Source organism: Gossypium arboreum, chromosome 6 (genome assembly GCF_025698485.1).
Source record: "Gossypium arboreum isolate Shixiya-1 chromosome 6, ASM2569848v2, whole genome shotgun sequence".
Taxonomy (NCBI): Eukaryota; Viridiplantae; Streptophyta; class Magnoliopsida; order Malvales; family Malvaceae; genus Gossypium; species Gossypium arboreum.
In genome coordinates this window covers 125,931,688-125,950,565 of record NC_069075.1, presented here as the reverse complement: position 1 = coordinate 125,950,565, position 18,878 = coordinate 125,931,688, and the positions used below count along the sequence as shown (strand labels likewise).

At 39.1% G+C, this 18,878-nt stretch overlaps 1 protein-coding gene across 1 annotated transcript; it reads left to right on the top strand.

The window, feature by feature from the left end:
* Positions 1-5,063: 5,063 nt before the first annotated feature.
* LOC108486145 (probable glutamate carboxypeptidase LAMP1) lies at positions 5,064-16,626 on the top strand. Its single transcript, XM_053029448.1, has 12 exons — positions 5,064-6,746; positions 6,836-6,903; positions 7,110-7,191; positions 7,300-7,392; positions 7,478-7,630; positions 7,809-7,877; positions 7,995-8,082; positions 13,620-13,703; positions 13,919-14,007; positions 14,123-14,239; positions 14,320-14,463; positions 14,685-16,626. Exons 1-12 carry the CDS (start codon positions 5,799-5,801, stop codon positions 14,865-14,867), a joined length of 2,118 nt encoding a protein of 705 aa, XP_052885408.1. The 5' UTR covers positions 5,064-5,798; the 3' UTR covers positions 14,868-16,626.
* The last annotated feature ends 2,252 nt before the right edge of the window (positions 16,627-18,878 follow it).

Genomic DNA, 18,878 nt, shown 5'->3' with positions numbered 1-18,878 from the left:
ACCCATTAGATCCATGTTGAACATAACCCGAGGGTTGTTGTATAAACACCTCATCAACAAGATCACCTTTTAAAAAAGCATTATTTACATCAACTTGACGGAGTTTCCACCCCCTGAAAATTGCAACAGACAAGATGACCTGAATAGTAGCCGACTTTATAATTGGACTAAAAGTTTCCTTAAAGTCATACCTAGGTACTTGAGAACATCCTTTTACAACTAACCGAGACTTGCGACGAGCTATCATGCTATCAGGATTCTTCTTGACTTTAAAAAGCCACTTACATCCGATTGCCTTGCGATTGGGTGGTAATGGAACAAGATCCCAAGTAGAATTATTAATGAGTGCATCAAATTATGCCTGAGCTGTAGCACGCCATTCTGTGGTAGAAAAGGCTTCTTCAATAGTATTAGGCTCAATAATCTCAACGTCAACGCATTTGGCTTAAAAATGCCAGCCTTAGATCGAGTAACCATTGAATCAGTATTCGTCGGAGGCAAATAAGAGTCCTGAACTAGAGGAATAGATTGATCCTGAACTGGAGGAATGGATTGATCAGAAGAAGTAGGCATGACAGAGCTAGGAGTATCAGCATCAGCACTGGGCAAAGAAGAAGAACTCTGAGGGTCACAATCAGAACCCACATCAGTTTAAGGAACAACAGACATAATGGGGGAAGGACAGCAAACAGGAGAGCAAAATGATGATGAAAGAGCGGATAAGTGCTCCATGGGCCTAGATGAGACAGTCGTAACAAGTGGAACAAATATTGTCATAAACCCGAAAGTCGACACAGAACCAGACGTAGTAGGTGAAAGAGACAAAAATCGATATTCATCAAACACAACATGATGAGAAATTACAACATTACCATCTGGCAAGAGACATTAGTATCCTTTGTGCTGAGAACTATATCCCAAGAACGTACAAGTTTGAGGTTGGAAATCCAACTTGTGACGTTAAAATGGTCGCAAATAAGGAAAACAACAACATCCAAATATTTGCAGATGATCATACGTGAGATCTTGGCTATGAAGAGCTCTGTATAGAGTCTGTCCATTCAGAACCATGGTGGGAAGATGATTAATGATATGAATAGCACAACAAAACGCATAGGCCCAAAAGTCCACAGAAAGATTTACTTGTGCCAATAGCATGAGTCCCATTTCAACAATATGCCTATGTTTGCTTTCAGCCACACCATTCTGTTCAGAGGTATGTGGACACGACAGCCGATGAACTATCCCTTGGTTTGCTAGAACTGAAGCGAAGGCTCGATACTCACTGCCCCAATCACTCTGAAACTGTTTGATAGTTTTCCCAAACTACGTTTGAACTAACTTCTAAAACTGAACAAAACAATCCACAGCCTGAGACTTTTGGCGAATAAGATAACTCCAAGTAAAGCGAGTGCACATGCCAATAAAAGATACATAATACCAATTGTTACCACAAGAAACTTGAGCAGGTCCCCAGAGATTAGAATCAACCAAAGTAAACGGATCAGTGTATTTAGTGGTCGAATCGAGAAAGGGCAATTTATGTGATTTCCCTTTTTAACATGCAGATCAAACAGAATCCATACAAAATTTATTTGAAGTAATACTACATTTATTCAAAACAGATTTGACAACAGAATCAGATGGATGTCCAAGTATTTTGTGCCATAAGAAAAACATATTTGAGTTAGTAGATCGACTTTGAAGACTAATGTGACCAGCATAAGCAGTCTAAACAGACTAATTTAGAATTGAAAATTGATACAGTCCATCACGTATATGGTCCGTCAGCAAGATTTCCTAAGTCACGCTGTCCTTAATAACACAATATGTAGAGTGAAACTCAAAAAACACGTCATTATTAGTGGCAAATTGAGACACAAACAATAAATTTTTCCTTATAGTCGGAACGCACAAAACATTAGATAACCGAAGCAATTTATAGTGTGTAGGTAAAATCGAATTTCCAATAGACGAGAGTATTGTGAGAGACCTATCACCCATTAAAAGAGCTGATTTACCTGAATAAGGAGTAGAATCACGTAACGCAGAGGCATCGCGACACACATGATTTGAAGCACCGGAGTTGGGATACTAAGATGTAGAGTCAACGGGCATAGGGATATAAGAGTCAGTGCCATCGTAGTTAGAGCCGTATTGAGTGGAATTAACATGAGACTCAGTAGAGGTAGAAACATCAGACGCATGCATGTAAGGGATACAAGAAAGCCCAATACAGGGGTCAGACCCAGTATAAACACGAGCCCGAGGCTTGGTCCGCCAATGAATAGAAGGGCCGGCAACATCAATATTTGGATCACCATGATTATGGTTTTAATCACGAGGAACATCAAGCTCTACACAGTTCAACATAAACCCATGCGGCAAAGTGAGAGCATGTGGCCCAAAATCTATTCTAGGGCCATGCGGTATTTGGCCATTAAAATCAACAGGCCCAGTCAACTTAGAAGGACCGTGTAAATTTAGCCTATGGCCATGACAATCAACAGGCCCAATCGACCTTGAATCCAAATGATGATATCGCATGGGCATTGGGTCAAAATTGGACAGAAGGTTAAAATTTGACCCATTAGGGGCCCCACCATACAGACCATTATTAGGTCTTTGCACAAAGGGATTATTATCCCTAAAATTTCTAGAAACAGGCGCATAAGGATGAAAATTACCTCCCGAAAATAAAGCTGTGGGTCGACTGATTTAAATCCTTAAAACGCACCATAAATCGGCAATGATCAACGATCTACCGGAGACGACTCTCGAGCATCCAGTGACAGTTCCTCATGGTCACGGTTGTAATGGTAGAAACATCGTTGAGCAAGATGCCCAAACCATCCGTAAATTTGGTACTGAACTCTAGATCGGAACCCACGTCCACAGCCTCCAGATGGGGGAGGAGCACCACGAATAGAGCCCCTATGATCGGTGATGGAACAGTCTCCAAGAGATTAGCATAAAGAGGTATCTCTAGAGCCACACGTGCCTAACGATTCTCGTACTCAAGAAGCACTTCAACAAGTCGTTGAAATTGAAAAGGTTCCGACGAGAACGAGGCGAGCGTAATGACAGAATCAAAATTAGAGGGTAAGCCTACAAGTAGAGTCTCGACCTTCTCTTCTTCGGAGATGCGCAAACCAGAGGCAGCTATCAAAGCACTCATATTCTGAATCTTGGCCACAAATTCTTTGATTGAAAGGTTGCCTTTCTTGAGGGAAAGCAAATCGTGTCGAATATGAGCAAGCTTCGCACCGGTGAGAGGAGCAAAAAGACGAGTTGTGGTAGTCCACATATCACAAGCAGATCGAGCTTCCATAAAAGAAGACAAAATGACTAAGTAACTGCTCAACCTAGCTGATTAAGTAACAAACTAATAGCTCATAAAACTAACTCGTAAAACTGACTAACAACCAGGCTTAGCTAAGGTATACTTGTATTCTTAACACTTCATGACTAAATAATGTTGCAATCAATAGATAAAGGATCAAAACTTAATTACAGATTATTTGAGTCCTAATTATATATGTTCAATCTGTCCTTCAGCTAGTTCAGTATAACCTGATGGTTTGCATTTGAATCAATGAGATGAAAATAAATGAGAAAAACAAATTAGAGAAATGGATTGTATGTATCAATATTAGTAGTGAATGTGTTTCCCAGCTATGAGCCAAAAGATGACTTAGAGATTAAATTAATTTCTTTGAATTATTATTTATTATTTAATTGAATGTAATTAAATAATTAAATTTCAAAGTGAAAATTAAATTAATTAGTTATAGCAATTTTATTGAAGAAGTTAATTAAATTTATTTAGCCATAAATTCTAGTACGGTAAATGTGTCATGACTTAACTATGAGGTTTATATGGTGTCATCAGTGGATACCTTCATTACGACCCCTAAAAAAATTGTCATAATTTTAATGGAGTTAGAATTGGGTTGAGAAAATAATTGAATTAGGAAATAAATTAAATTTATTTATTTACACAAATAATATGTTGGGAATAGAAATTTGTTTATTGAGTTGATTAAATTATTGAGTTGGTTTAAAAACTAGATAATACATATAATTATACCTAATACACATGACAAGCCCAAAATCCCATATTGTAACATGATGAGTGGCAACCCTAGATCCCATAGATGGAACAAGGGTGTCGCCACTTATAGCCTTTCTCAGTAGGGGTAGGTGTATTTTTCTATTAAAATAATTTTTTTATTCAACTAGTATTTTTGTGATTTCCTCTATAAATAGAGACCATGGCAATGTCAAAAGACAAACCACATTAAGCTTTGACACTTTATCAAAATTTAGTGAGATTTATTCCTCTAAATAAATTTTAAATCTTCAGAGAGTGCCTTTTAGTTTCTAGCGCTTGAGAGAGATTGATGTTTCCACGTAGCATCAATAAAGTTTTCATTGTGTTCATCGGTTCGTGATTAAAGCCTACATTATAAGCAAGCATAGGTGCGAGAATAGCGGAAAAGATCACTTTGGTCGAAAGCTGGGAACTTTCTTTACCACTTGTTCCAAAACATAAGTATAAATTTAATAAAGAATTTATTGCTATAAATAATATAATAGTTCGGTTTTAGAAAAATTAATTATTTTTTTGTCATGCAACAAAATTATTTTCTAAACTGAATTTTTTAACATAAAATATCATTGAATAATATAATTTATTTTAATTACGAAAAAATAACTTTTAATTTTTCAAATCAAGATGATGGCTGGTTAACTCGTGATATTTACTTAATTAAATATTTAAATAATAGAATGGATATTTAAGTTTTAAAGTTAGAGAAGATATATGAGCAATGAGCATTCAGATGCAGGCCCAAAATGAACATAATATATATACAGGCCCAGCAAACATACAAGTCAAAGAGCATCGGAAGTGGATAGAGATGAATTTCTGGAATTCAATTTGAGGGTGGAGGACACGTGGCAGAAGGACCACCTCCCATGTTTCTAGAATTGAAGCCAAAAAAAAAATTAGTAGTTATCCCATTTACTCAAAAAGGAAAACAAAATAAAATAAGGAGGGAGGATATAGACAGAAATTGAGTGAAAGAATGAAGCTTTTTAGAGTGTAAAACTAGAAAAGGGCAGCCAAAGGGGTGGCTCTCAAGGAAAAAACGTACTTTTAGGACATCTTCATCTAAGCCCGTGATCATATCTGTACAAATTTCCAAGAGTTCCAATGTTCTAGACCCACAATACCCTTTCTACTTTCAGACAGCCCTTAATTTAATCAATAAAATTGCCATGAACTAAATGTCAAATTGCTCCACAGTCTCCTGCCTTTGGTAGTTGACGTTATTACATCAGTGGATACAAGTTTAGCTACTTTTAGGGAAAGATAAGAAGAAACAATCCAACTCAAACGAGTTGAGTTTCTACCTCAATGTTTGTATTTTGTAATGGATGGGGTTTGGAATCATCAAAAGGTTAGGCTTACATTCCCAATCACATCATAAGACTAAACATTTGTCACAATGATAACAACAAAACAAATATTAAGAATCCAAAGATTAAACCAAGAAAAACAAAGGGATATCGATATGAAATTTCCAACACTGCTACTAAAACATTGCCATATTGCCATTTTATCATCCTTCGTTAGCAGCAAATCATAAATATATATATATATTATTTTTTTTTATTCATTCAATCAGTATCTAATAGTTTAAATCTATTTTCTTCCTCAGCCCATCATTGCAAAACCAAATAGAACCTCAACAGTCAAAACGAATTAGGCATTGAAGACCGATTAAGCTTCCATGTTGAAAACCACCGGAGCCACGTTCCTAGCCATAGCCACCTCTTTCTTTATTCTCCACTTTTCTCCCCCTCCAAAATCATATTATCACTCGCTGTTTATATCCAGTTCCCTGTCCGATAATGCCTCCATATCTCACCACCTCCGCACCCTCACCCGCCGCCCACATGTTGCAGGCTCCCAAGCCAACGCTGAGGCTGCATCCTATGTTCTATCAACACTCTCCGCTTGCAACATCAAGGCACACATCGTCTCCTATGATGTTTTACTAACCTACCCAGATTCACGTTCGTTGACTCTGACACCTTCTCCTTCAGAACCGCCTATAACTTTTGATCTCAAGCAGGAAATATACGAGGGTGATCCCTATGCAGATGTGGCTGATGAAGTGCTGCCTACTAACCACGCATATGCCAAGTCTGGTTCGGTTGTCGGGCCAGTGGTTTTTGTGAACTATGGGCGGGTGGAGGACTACGGTACATTGAAAGAAATGGGAGTGAACGTTACTGGTACTGTGGCTTTGGCGAGATACGGAGAGATTTTTAGGGGAGACATTGTGATGAATGCGTTTGAAGCTGGTGCTATAGGGGCACTGGTGTATACTGATAGGAAAGATTATGGAGGTGAGGGAGGTGATGCAAAGTGGTTTCCCGATGACAAATGGATGCCGCCGAGTGGGGTTCAGGTGGGAACAGTCTATAATGGGTCTGGTGACCCCACTACGCCTGGATGGGCTAGCAGTGAAGGGTGTGAGAGGGTGTCAGTTGAGGAGGTGGAGAGCAGTGGAGATGTTCCCTTAATACCCTCGATGCCGATATCTGGTGCGGATGGTGAAACAATCTTGAGGTCAATCGGTGGACAAATTGCAAAAGATAATTGGCAGGGAAGCAAAGATGCCCCAACTTACAGAGTTGGACCAGGACCAGGAGTTGTGAATCTCGAGTACAATGTAAGCATTTATGAATAGGTCAACCTGTCAAAATGAACCACAACTTAAATGGTCAATAATGGGTTGGTTTGCTTGAATGAGATTTTCAGGGGAAACAAGTCATAGCAACAATTCAAAACGTCATGGGTGTTATTGAAGGAGTGGAGGAGCCTGATCGGTAAGTTCAGAAACATATATGGACATTGCTGCATATGAATTACTCACATTTGTGTTGGATATTCACTATTATTATTAGGACTTACACGTAACCTAATTCACCAATGGATATAGCAATCAACTAAGCAAACACTATGACTAGCCAATGATAAAGAAGACTTTGGAATAATTAAGAGCACTTGTTTTTTAATGATATCCTATTGCTAGGTTCGTCATTCTGGGCAATCATCGTGATGCATGGACATTTGGAGCTGTTGATCCCAACAGTGGTACCGCAGCACTGCTAGAGGTGATTATAATCCCATTACATCCCACACTTTATACTTGTCAAAGCTAAAAGCAGAGATTTCACCCTTGGGACAAATTGTGCATTTCAGCTGAATTCCCCATCATGCAGGTCGCACAAAGACTCCAGAAACTACAAAGAAGCGGTTGGAAACCACGACGAACAATTATTTTGTGCAATTGGGATGCTGAGGAGTATGGCTTGGTCTGTCTTGACTGGTTATCTCTCGTATGCATCTATCTTTATTGCCTCTTTCTGAACTGAAATATAAACAGGCTAGTACTTCCAGACAGGATCGACAGAATGGGTAGAAGAAAACAGAGAATTGTTGGCTTCAAGGGCAGTTGCATACTTAAATGTTGACTGCGCGGTATCTGGAGCAGGATTTCATGCTTCTGGAACTCCACAACTTGATGATCTGCTCAAACTAGCTGCACAACAGGTATCTGAAAACTGCTAAACCAAACCAACACAAGGACAATAGCAATAGTAGCCGAGTCTAAATGGAAGAAACGAAATAAAATAAAAGAAGTTCTGAGTATAGTCAGTGTGTCATTGGAGTTCAATTCTTGTCAATCTTCTCTCACTTGACTAATCATTTTTCTATTTGATTTTTGAAGGTTCAAGATCCAGATAACTCATCTCGAACAATCTACGAACAATGGATTCAGTCCACTGAGTCTTCTCTGGTGAGTATAATGAAAGTGAAACTAAATGATTCCGAAGAACTTGTCTGGTTGGTGCATGTAGATTACATATCTACATCAAAGTTAATGAATTTATTATCCTGCACATAACCTGTGAAGATTGGACGATTAGGAGGAGCAGGTTCTGATTATGCAGCTTTTCTGCAACATATTGGTGTTCCAGCAGCTGACATGCGTTTCGGAGCAGGTAATCAGCACATTGTATTTTGTAAACTTTACTTCTACTTAACAATGGTACCAAAAAGGGAGAGGATAACATACATGCCAGGCTATTCAAATAGGCAGTTAGACACCAACAGAATAGTTTGAGCAATATACAGATGAAAAATATATAGCAGAAAGTTTCCAATATGTCAAATAATGCGTATAATGTAGCCTAACGTAAGCAGATATGAAGATCTAGCAACTACACGACCAATAAAATATCAAACCTTGTCAAACCATGTAGTACTCTGAAAGAAAGAATTCATTCTATTTTCATCAGGTCACAAGGGTAATGACTGTCAGGATCATACCAACAAGAAAGGATGAGTAACAATTTTGACTTACTTCATTAATGAAGAGAGTTAAGTATTTTATACAGATGAGAAGTAACTGTTAACTAACTGATTAACTACTAACAGATGAGTAACTGATTAACTAATTGTTACTCCTAACATTCCCTGTGCTAATCAACTTCCTCCCTGTAACTTCACTGTTATGAAGAACAATTTGGAGCTGACTCCTGAATTTATGAAATTACCCTGCTGATAAGGGTTTCGTCAAGACATCTGCAATCTGTTCTTTACTTGGAACATGCCCTACTTGAAACAATCTATTGGCAACTGTCTCGCAAACAAAAAATAAATCTAACTCAACGTGCTTAAATTTCGAATGCATGACAGGATTTCCGGCCACTGCCACAGCAGCTGAGCTATCACACCACACCAATGCTTTACCCTTAATAGAAGCTCCCAATTCAGACAACAATGACTGAATCCAGACCATTTCGGCAGTGACATGAGCAAGGCTACGATATTCCGCCTCAGCAGTAGACCTTGAGACCACCTGTTGTTTCCTGGAGCTCCAGGAGAATAGATTTTCTCCAAGAAAAACACAGTAACCTGAGGTTGATCGACGATCATCAGCATCTGACCCCCAACTAGCATCTGAAAAACCTTCAAGTAGAAACTTTGATCTCCTAGTAAAATTCATGCCATAATCCAAGGTCCCTCTCAAATATCGAAGGATTCGTTTCACAGCCTTAAAATGCAAATCCAACGGTTTGTGAACCTTGTTGACAGAGAATGCTATATCTGGCCTGGTAATTACTACATACTGTAAGGCACCAACTATGCTTCTATACAAGTGTGCATCGTCAACTGGAGTACCTTCATGAGCTGATAGGTGACTCGTTATGACCATAGGTGTTGGCAATTCGTTGGACTTGTCCATAAAAGCCCTTGTAAGAAGATCGAGTATATACTTCCTTTGACTAAGAAAAATCTCATCTGGAGTATAACTGACCTCAATACCGAGAAAATAACTCAACCTTCCCAAATCTTTTAATGAGAACTGAATATCAAGCTTTTTGACAAATCGATCTATAGCTTGTGAGTCTGTCCCAGTGATAATGATGTCATCAACGTACACAAGAACATAAATCAGCTGAGATCCCGATCGATAAATAAAAGGAGAATTGTCAGCCTTTGAAATAGCAAACTGTGCAGCTAAAAGGAAATCTCGTAGCTTGTGGAACCAGCCCTGAGGTGCTTGCTTAAGACCATAGAGAGCTTTCTTCAATCTGCAAACTAACTGTTGACCACCATTCCCTTGTTGTTCAAATCCTGGTGGTTGCACCATGTATATTTCTTCCTGCAAGTCGCCATTTAAGAAGGCATTGTTAATGTCGACTTGCCTGAGCGTCCACCCCAAGGAGACTGCTAGAGCCAGAACCACTCGAATGGTTGTTGGCTTAACAACAGGGCTAAAAGTTTCCTGAAAATTAATGCCGGCCTCTTGAAGGTAGCCTTTGACAACCAACCTGCCCTTGTATCGAGCCACCGAGCCATCAACATGTCTTTTGAGTTTAAAGATCCATTTGCAGCCAATAGTCCTACGATTTCCAGGTAAGGGTACTAGATCCCAAGTGTCATTCGCGAGTAGAGCCTTGTACTCAGCTTGTGCAGCTGCTGTCCAAGCAGGACTTTGAAAGGATTCAGTAATAGACGTAAGCTCCTTCTCTGTGAAGACTGAAGTGTACAAATTAGGCTTGAAAATGCCATTTTTCGATCGAGTTCGCATTGGGTGAGTGCTCACACAAGGAACAGTACTAGCAGGAAGAGCAGGTTGATCAGAGGAATTGGTATGTGTCCCTCCTGAACCAGAGTTACTGCCAGGAAATCGTATGTCAGAAGAAGATTGAATGGACCCTACCACAGGAGAGGAAATGGCTTGTTCTAAACCTGAGGAAATTTGGCCTGAGGGGGCAATACCACCAAAGGAATACAAGACTTGTGATGAGAGGATTGAATTAAACCAGAACTAGAAGATAAATGGAAACCATTTTTGAAAGGAAGCCGTGATTCATCAAATGTAACATGCCGAGAGACAAAGATACAGTCATCCATATCAAGACACTGGTAACCTTTCTGATTTGATGCTACTCCAATAAACACACACTGTTTTGACCGGAATTAAAGCTTGTGCTGCTGAAATGGCCGCAAGTAAGGATAACAAGTGCAGCAAAAAACCTTTAGGTGGGAATAGTCAGGGTGAACCTTGAGCACCTTATAAGGACTTTGCTTCTGTAGAACATGAGTAGCGAGCCTATTGATCAATTGAACCGCATGTGCAAATTCATAAGACCAGAATTCCAAGGGTAAAAACGCCTGTGTAAGAAGTGTCAACCCCATGTCAACTAGCTATCGATGCTTCCTTTCAACCACACCGTTCTGCTCGGAAGTGTGGGGATAGGTGACCCGATGTTGAATACCAAGTCGAGACAACTCATTGGACAACGGCCGAAATTCACCCCTATCAGTTTGAAGCATTTTGACAGAGTAACCAAATTGGACTCGAACCATATCATGAAAATGAAGAAAACACTTGAAAACTTCTGATTTTGACTGTATAAAGTACACCCAGGTATACTTGCTCTGCATATCCACAAAAGAGACATAATAAACAAATCTATTGGACTTTAGATGAGCAGGGCCCCAAACATCAATTTCCACTAATTCAAAAGGCAACGAATACAAAGTATTTGAAGAGTTAAAAGGCAGCTTATGAGCTTTGCCTAAACGACATGATGAACAAACAGTAGACAAATTATGTCGGGTAAAATGAACATTACAGCCACGCAAAACATCCACAAGAACACTAGTACATGGGTGGTCGAGTCTATTATGCCACAATATAGGAGAAGAAGTAAGCTAAGCTGCACATAGGATTGTCGAATTCGACTATGAAGAAGCAGCAGATTTGTTAGAGCTTGATCTAGACACATCAAACCCGTAGAAGCCATCATGCATGCGACCCACTAGGAGGACTTTCCTTGTCTGAATATCCTTCACAAAACAAAGAAGTGGGTGAAATTCAAAATATACGGCATTATGCCGTGTAAACTGACCAACAGACAGTAAGTTCTTGCATAAAATTGGAACATGAAGCACATTCTTTAGGCGCAAAATTCGAGAACCAGCCAACAAGCTAGAAGAGCCTACATTAGCAACCGAAATAGAGGCACCATGCCCCGTAGAGACTTGTTTCATACCTGTATAAGGAGAAACATTGGAGAGGGTAGTCTATCAGAGGTGATGTGATTAGTGGCCCCAGAATCCGGATACCAAGCCTGATCTGGATTAGCAGAGAAAGGCTGTTGAGGAGATGAATGAGATGCGGAGATGGAAGATGAGTAACATGGACTGCAAGTGTGAGACATATGAGAGCAAGTAGGAACAGAAGGAGAACCTCCCTAATCATTGAACCGATGGTAATTAATTGACATCGAGTGGTTCGAACCAATACCTAAAAAAGTCTCATCGCGTCTGAACCAAGTGACTAATTTTGCCACATAACTGACATTGTGGCCTAGTTCGTGACTAATTCTGGCCACTGCCACGAGGCCAACCACATCCTAGCCCTCGGTAACCATGTTTGTACTCTTGCGAATAGCTAGTAGGAGCACCAGTGTGTTTTGAATGTTCTGAGTTGTCTGGCTTCTGATTGGATGCCAAATTAGCCTGCAAGGGAACCTCTTCCAGTGAGGCCAGTTGTCGTGCCTCACAGTCGAGAAGTATTTCTGTTAATAAATCAAGTGACATAGGAGTGGCAGAGGCAACCACACGAACAGACTCATTCTCGATCGAGAGACCAGCCAATATAACACTCACTTGTTCTTGTTCTGTAACCATACTGCCAGCAGCGATGAGATTATCACTTAAGCTCTTCACCTTAGCCAAATATCTTTGACAGTAAAACCCGTTTTCTTGAGAGAGTAGAGTGTATGACGCATGCTTGACAGCTTAACATTGGATTTGGCCCCAAATCTCCTTTCAATAATTTTCCAAATACCAAAACTAGTCTTGGCTGACGTGAGATAGACCAAGACTTCATCTGTAACTGTTGAAAGCAACCAAGAAGCTAGGAACTTGTCTTGCTTTTTATGAATAAGAAACTCAAGATTATCAACACACTGACCTTCAGGTCCATCACCGAAGGTGGGACAGAAACTGTGCCTAGCACAAACCCTTCAAGATCATATCCTTCAAGAATTAACAAGATTTGATGTTTCCATAGCAAGAAGTTGTGTTCCCCAAGTTTAATCGTATCATGCTTAGAGAAGTAATGAATGTTCTACAGAATTACATTGCTAGGTTCTTGAGAATGAACTGCTCCCTCAGTGTTAGACGAGTGACGAGGTGTATCTCCCGCAGGAACAGTTTCAGTCTCCATAAAGAAAAAAAAAAAAACCAAGAAAACCATAGCTCTTGATACCATGTCAAGATCATACCAACAAGACAGGATGAGTAACAATTCTGACTTCATTAATGAAGAGAGTTAAGTATTTTATACAGATGAGAAGTAACTGTTAACTACTAACAGATGAGTAACTGATTAACTAATTGTTACTCCTAACAATGACAAATGATAATAAAATAACTAGTACTCTGACAAATATTATAGAACCTGAAACCAGTTCCCAACTATTTTCAACTTTGGCCATCACGAATAACTCATAATCCATGTAAATTCATGAAAAAGAAAAGCCAAATTGTTCATTAGACATTAATCCAAACTAAGAGGCCCACAGCCTACATACATGCTCGTAATACTAAGATTATTTGTTTGTCTTAGAAGAGAAGTTAAGCATCATATGTGTCCACACATGACTAAGATTATTATTTGTCTCAGAAAGAAGTATAACACAACCTAAAGAACATTTCCTTAAGCAGCCAAATGACTTTCCCATTATCAAGTTAGAAGTCAATATTAACCTGCAGACCTTCAAGAAATTGAATCTTTGATCACTTTTTACCTTGTCAACTGCCCCTACCCCTCTACGAAAGATAAATTTCACTGCAAGGTACTTCAATTTGACATCTTTTCTAATTGCTTAAGCCATTTACCTTAGATGCAGCTTTAAACCCCTAGAATTTTACAGCCATTGGCAAAAGTAGATACAAACATATGATAGTATAGAGTTTTCCTGTTTCTGCCTAATAAAAGTTATTGTTCATGCAGGATACCCAGTATATCACTCAATGTATGATGACTACACCTGGATTGAAAATTTTGGGGACCCAATGTTTCATAGAAATGTTGCAGGTACATAACAGCATCTCATAATTAGAAATCCTTGAGCAAATGGTAGCATCTAAGGTTTTTCCTCTTCATTGCTCATTCAACATCCAATTGCACTTTGATAAATAGGATATATACGTTGTATTAATTACTTTTTCCAGTAACAATTCATTTGAGAAATTTAATTAAAAGAAGCCTTAAAAAACCAAATTACAAATTATTTTTTTTAACGAAAACAGTGGCTAGCGTTTGGGGTTTAGTTGCTCTTCGGCTGGCAGATGAAGAGTTCTTGCCTTTTAATTATCACTCCTATGCATTGGAACTCCAGGTAAATTAACCTTTAGAAAATAAATAACTAATTGCAGTCCAATATGTATGCGACACGTAGATTTAGTGCTTAGCCTGAAAATCTTAATGCAATACAACAAAATACATGATAACAGAAGCGTGCAGAAGACCTGGAAAATGAGATGTCAGATAAGGGCATAACCTTTTCTCCCTTGTTCAAGTCTATCGAGGAGCTATCAAAAGCAGCCAGAAAGATAAATTACCAGAAAAAGGTAACAACAGTTTCCATAATCAAGTTTGAAAATGAAAAAATAGTATTGAGCAGAAAGGTAATGGAAGTATCTTTCTCTAGGAAATAAAAGAAGCTAAAGGTTGGACATCAATGTGGAGAAACGACCATGTCAAATTACGTGAACTAAATGATAGACTAATGATGGCAGAACGGGCATTTACGGACTGTGATGGACTTCTTAGAAGGCCATGGTACAAACACTTGGTAAGCTTTCCTTAATTACATTCACCAAGCTACTTCCATATGGCCAAAGAAAGCGCGCACACAGGCACACACAAACTACTTTCATTGTTCCAAGGTTCATTTTCAATTCACTATATAACGAAGTTAGATATCATAATCCGAAGATGGAAACCTCTAGATATATATTATTCATTATTATAATTTTTACTAAATGGACTAAGTACCGACATTGTGACATGCAGATTTATGCACCATCAAGGCACAATGATTATGGATCTACATCCTTCCCAGGAATAGATGATGCAATTGAAAATGCAAAGAATCTGAACACTGCCGAATCATGGCATGTGGTGCAACATGAAGTTTGGAGAGTTGCTAGAGCTGTCAAGCATGCCTCCTTAGTCCTTGATGGAAAACTCACATGAATTCTGCAAGATGGACCTACACTTGAGACAGCAATGTACTTCAGTGAGAGTGACGGACATGAGAGAGATCTAGATTATAGAAAATTCACTTACTCATTAAAATCAATCATCAGTACTGAGCCTTATTTCAGGTATTTCTATGTCAGAATTCCATACTATAGTCACAGCTTTCATGAAGGGAACAACAAAATGGGAATAGCATTGGCATCGAGAATTAAGGCAAATAGACCAACTAATGCAAAAATCAATAAGTTCATTCAACTTCATTTGGCATTAGCGTTATGTTCGTCACAAATGCACTTCTTGTCCCTATCTTCTTGTTATATTATCTCCTGCAAATCCAACATATTGGTTAGAGAAACCATCTCATATGACATTGTATGTACTGTCAGTTCTACATCCCCTCTCATACATACTTCCTTTTCACATTTCATCTATTCTGACCATCTTGGCATCTCCACATTTCAATATTGTCTAAGCTCCTTGTAGAGCAACAGGTAATATCTGGCGTAAATAGAAAGAAAATTATGGAAAAATAATGTGATGCGTGACTGTGAATGAATCGGTGTCTGCCACCTAAATACTGTCTAGGTCAATTTAGTTTCATGAACCACAAACAACTTATCGCAAATAACAGAGATTGAACTTCAAGAAGTTAAGAGATCAGCAATGGCTGCTGTTTGCACACAGATGCAAGAATGTATAGGGAGAAACAAGTTCTTCCCTTAATTTTAAACAATGATAACCCACGCTATTCTCTTTTTCTTGATAAAAGCTTGTATTAATAATGAAAAATCCCGTATGAGCCTACAGCCTACATGCTTACAAACTATACAAAACTGAGTAACTGGCTAGACGGCAGAATTCAAGATCCGAATTTGAATATAGATTAAGAACAACTGCACTACGATTGGAACTAAATATATACATCAAATATGTCTACCTGGTGGAAGCTCTCATTCTCTGCATGTCGAAGTGTGATTTCATTGTTGCCAGCAGCGACATGAATAAGAGGCCTAGAAATGTAGAAACTGACACACATACTTCCTACAAGAGCATACTGCAATGAATTAACGTGTACAAGAAACCCCAAATCCCGAAACAATGCCGATAAGGTATATAATGTAACCATCCTCCAGAATTGTTGTTAATGCCCACGCATTATGCATTTAAACTTGATCTTCCATCCCACAGATGAGTTGTAGATTTTTAGTTTCTTTTTTTCTTGAATGTTCTGGCATATGTATGTTTTTTTGGTTAAGTTCTAATTGAATTGATGAAACAGGTAATAAATCATCCAATTCAAATCACTTGGATTTTTTAAGATTTTTGAACAATTTCTTTTGCCTTCAGCTTAAGACAACATGGCCAGAATATAAGCAGTAGAGGAAATGGCAAGCATTACAATTTATTCATTGAGTTGCTGAAATATTTACAACCAAAGTAGAGAAGCAAAAGCGATGATGAACCCAATCAATCGGCCAGGATCTCATCGGGATCTTCGAAATTCGGGTCCTTGGCATCGACAAGCTCTGTTTCACCCCCGATCTCGGCGGGCGAAAGGCCATCTCCAACCCAAGTGAACTTGCCACCATGACCTCCTTTCTTGGGCGATCCGTTCATTCCCGTACCCGATTTCCTATCTTTCCTCACATCAGATGGCTTTCCATTGCCTTTGCTATTCTTTCCACTGTGCTTCATCTTCTCCGCAGAGCTGAGCTACCACTTGGTTTTGAATTTAGATTGGATGCTGACGCGTGATTTGATGGCTTGGGCGTAATGCTGTTTATATAGGGAGTGGAAGTGTGTGACAGATTGTGGGCGAGGGTGTGAATGTGTAATACTGTGATTCATGGATCCGTGAACGGATAAGATCGTAATAATGTCATATTCAATCATTGTCAACCCTATTTGAATATACGACACAAATAGGATATTCATTATCCCCTAACTTTATCTATCTTTATAACTCATAACAAAATCATAACACTATTTTTTATTTTTTTAATAATATTTTCTCATGTCTTATTAATAGAAACGTTCAAGTCTTTATACGTATTGTTATAGATACTATTACAGCTTGTGATAGGCTTATTATTTTGTCTTGACCTTACTGCCCTTAGTATTGACATTCTCTATCCCTGTTACTGACATTCTCTATTTTTAGTACTGACATTCTCTATAAACTTCAAATTTGTTAGATATTTTTCTACGGAGCACGCGATCCTTTCTGTTTCTAGACTGACATTTTGGGCAGGCTCCATAAGTGCTGGACACGTGTCTAGGTGGCCTGCGGAGTACGCAACCCATTTTACGAGCTCCTTGGGTGTACATGAGCTGAGGCGGTGGCCATACGTTGCAAGCTATGTCCTTGGCTTTGTCTTGCGAGTTAGGTCCACAAGCTCGCTCTGCAAGTAGGGTTTTTAAACTCACATTGCTATTCTCTTCGTGGCTCGTTTCACACTCAATCTCTTGGTGGGACCTATTTGAGTCATAGGTCAAAGACCCAGATCCCAGTAGGGTTTGGGTTAGTGGTAATTGATGTATAACAATCTACTCCCCTCTTAGTGGGCCTAAGGGGTGCTATAAAGTGACGCCTCTTAGGTCCATCATGCCAAGTTTAAATGCAGCTTGTTGGGTATGTTGCAAGCTGTGATGCATAATGATTGCTCTGTCATGTGCTCGAGTGGGTAACGAGTGCGCGTATCTGATCGTTAAAAGTTGAATCGTTTCCATCTGCTCATTTTTGGATCGTTGATTTTCTTCGATTATGCGAATCGTCAAAGAACAAGAAGAGAATCTTTCTTCAAAAAGGGGAACATTTAGAGCCCTAAACCTTTTACACATCATTTTCAATAATCTGAAACAAAGGTAATTTCAAAAACATTTGTGCTTTTTAATTTCTACTTTCTTCTTTTATCAATATCATGACGAATATGAGAGGGATCGGTAACTGAATAGTTCAAGTCCATTCACTACGGGAACGGGAAATGTCTAGGGATCTTGTGATGACTAAACTCTACCCCTGTACCATTAAGCGGGAGGAATTGTAACGGGTTCTGGCCATGAGGGGGATAAAGCTCCCCAATTTTGCTTATGAGTTCTCCATCCCAGAGAGGTCACATCGACTATGCAAAACCATTGAGCGTAGCTTCCTGCTACCACTTAATGCACTCGGTACTGGGTTCCATTTGTCGTTGCACCCCTTTTTCTACAATTTGCTCAAAGAATACAGCATTGCGCCTAGTCAACTCTTGGGCTTTTCTTAGTGGATTGCCATGGTGTACTTTTTCGATTGTTCTCAGCGTGGTGAAGTCCCTTTGCTCGCCATTTTCCAGCATCTATATCAGTTAAAAGGCCACAATCGAGAGAACTCAATGGGGTTCTATCATTTCACTCATCGCAAAAAGGTGGGCACCATCAACGTGAATCACTGCTCAAATATTCACCTGAATAGGGGAAAATATGTCTAAGTTCACAGCAAAGTTGGCTATGATTTCGGGTTTTTCATAAAATGGTCATCGCTAAGCCGAGATATGAGTCCATTTCAACGGACCCTTCCCATAGAAGAAGCCAAAGCCTAGTTTCTAAGACTTCGCGTTAGGCGTTTGTTGGTTTTGGATAATATGATCATGACAATGAATATTTTTCACTATTGTTTGAAAGGTTTCAGCCCTAATGGATGGAGACCTATTGACAATAAGGAGGTCGTCCAGTCCATCGGTGCGCTTCCTAAAAGAAGTACATGGCCTCATGATGCTATGGATGAGTTGGGTCTGATATTGTAGGGATCTAAAGAGGAACCAATAAATTTCTTCTATCATTTCTACAAGATGACTCTTCATCCATTTGCTATTACTGCGTCGCCGCAAGGGGAGAGCGGTAGGTTGGATGTTAATTTGTCAACTGCTTCCATTGATTATAGGGTTGTTGCTAATGCAAGGATCCATTACAGCTCTAAGGATAGCTCAAGTGAGTCTGACAATATTTTCTACGAGATCAATGAGGCCA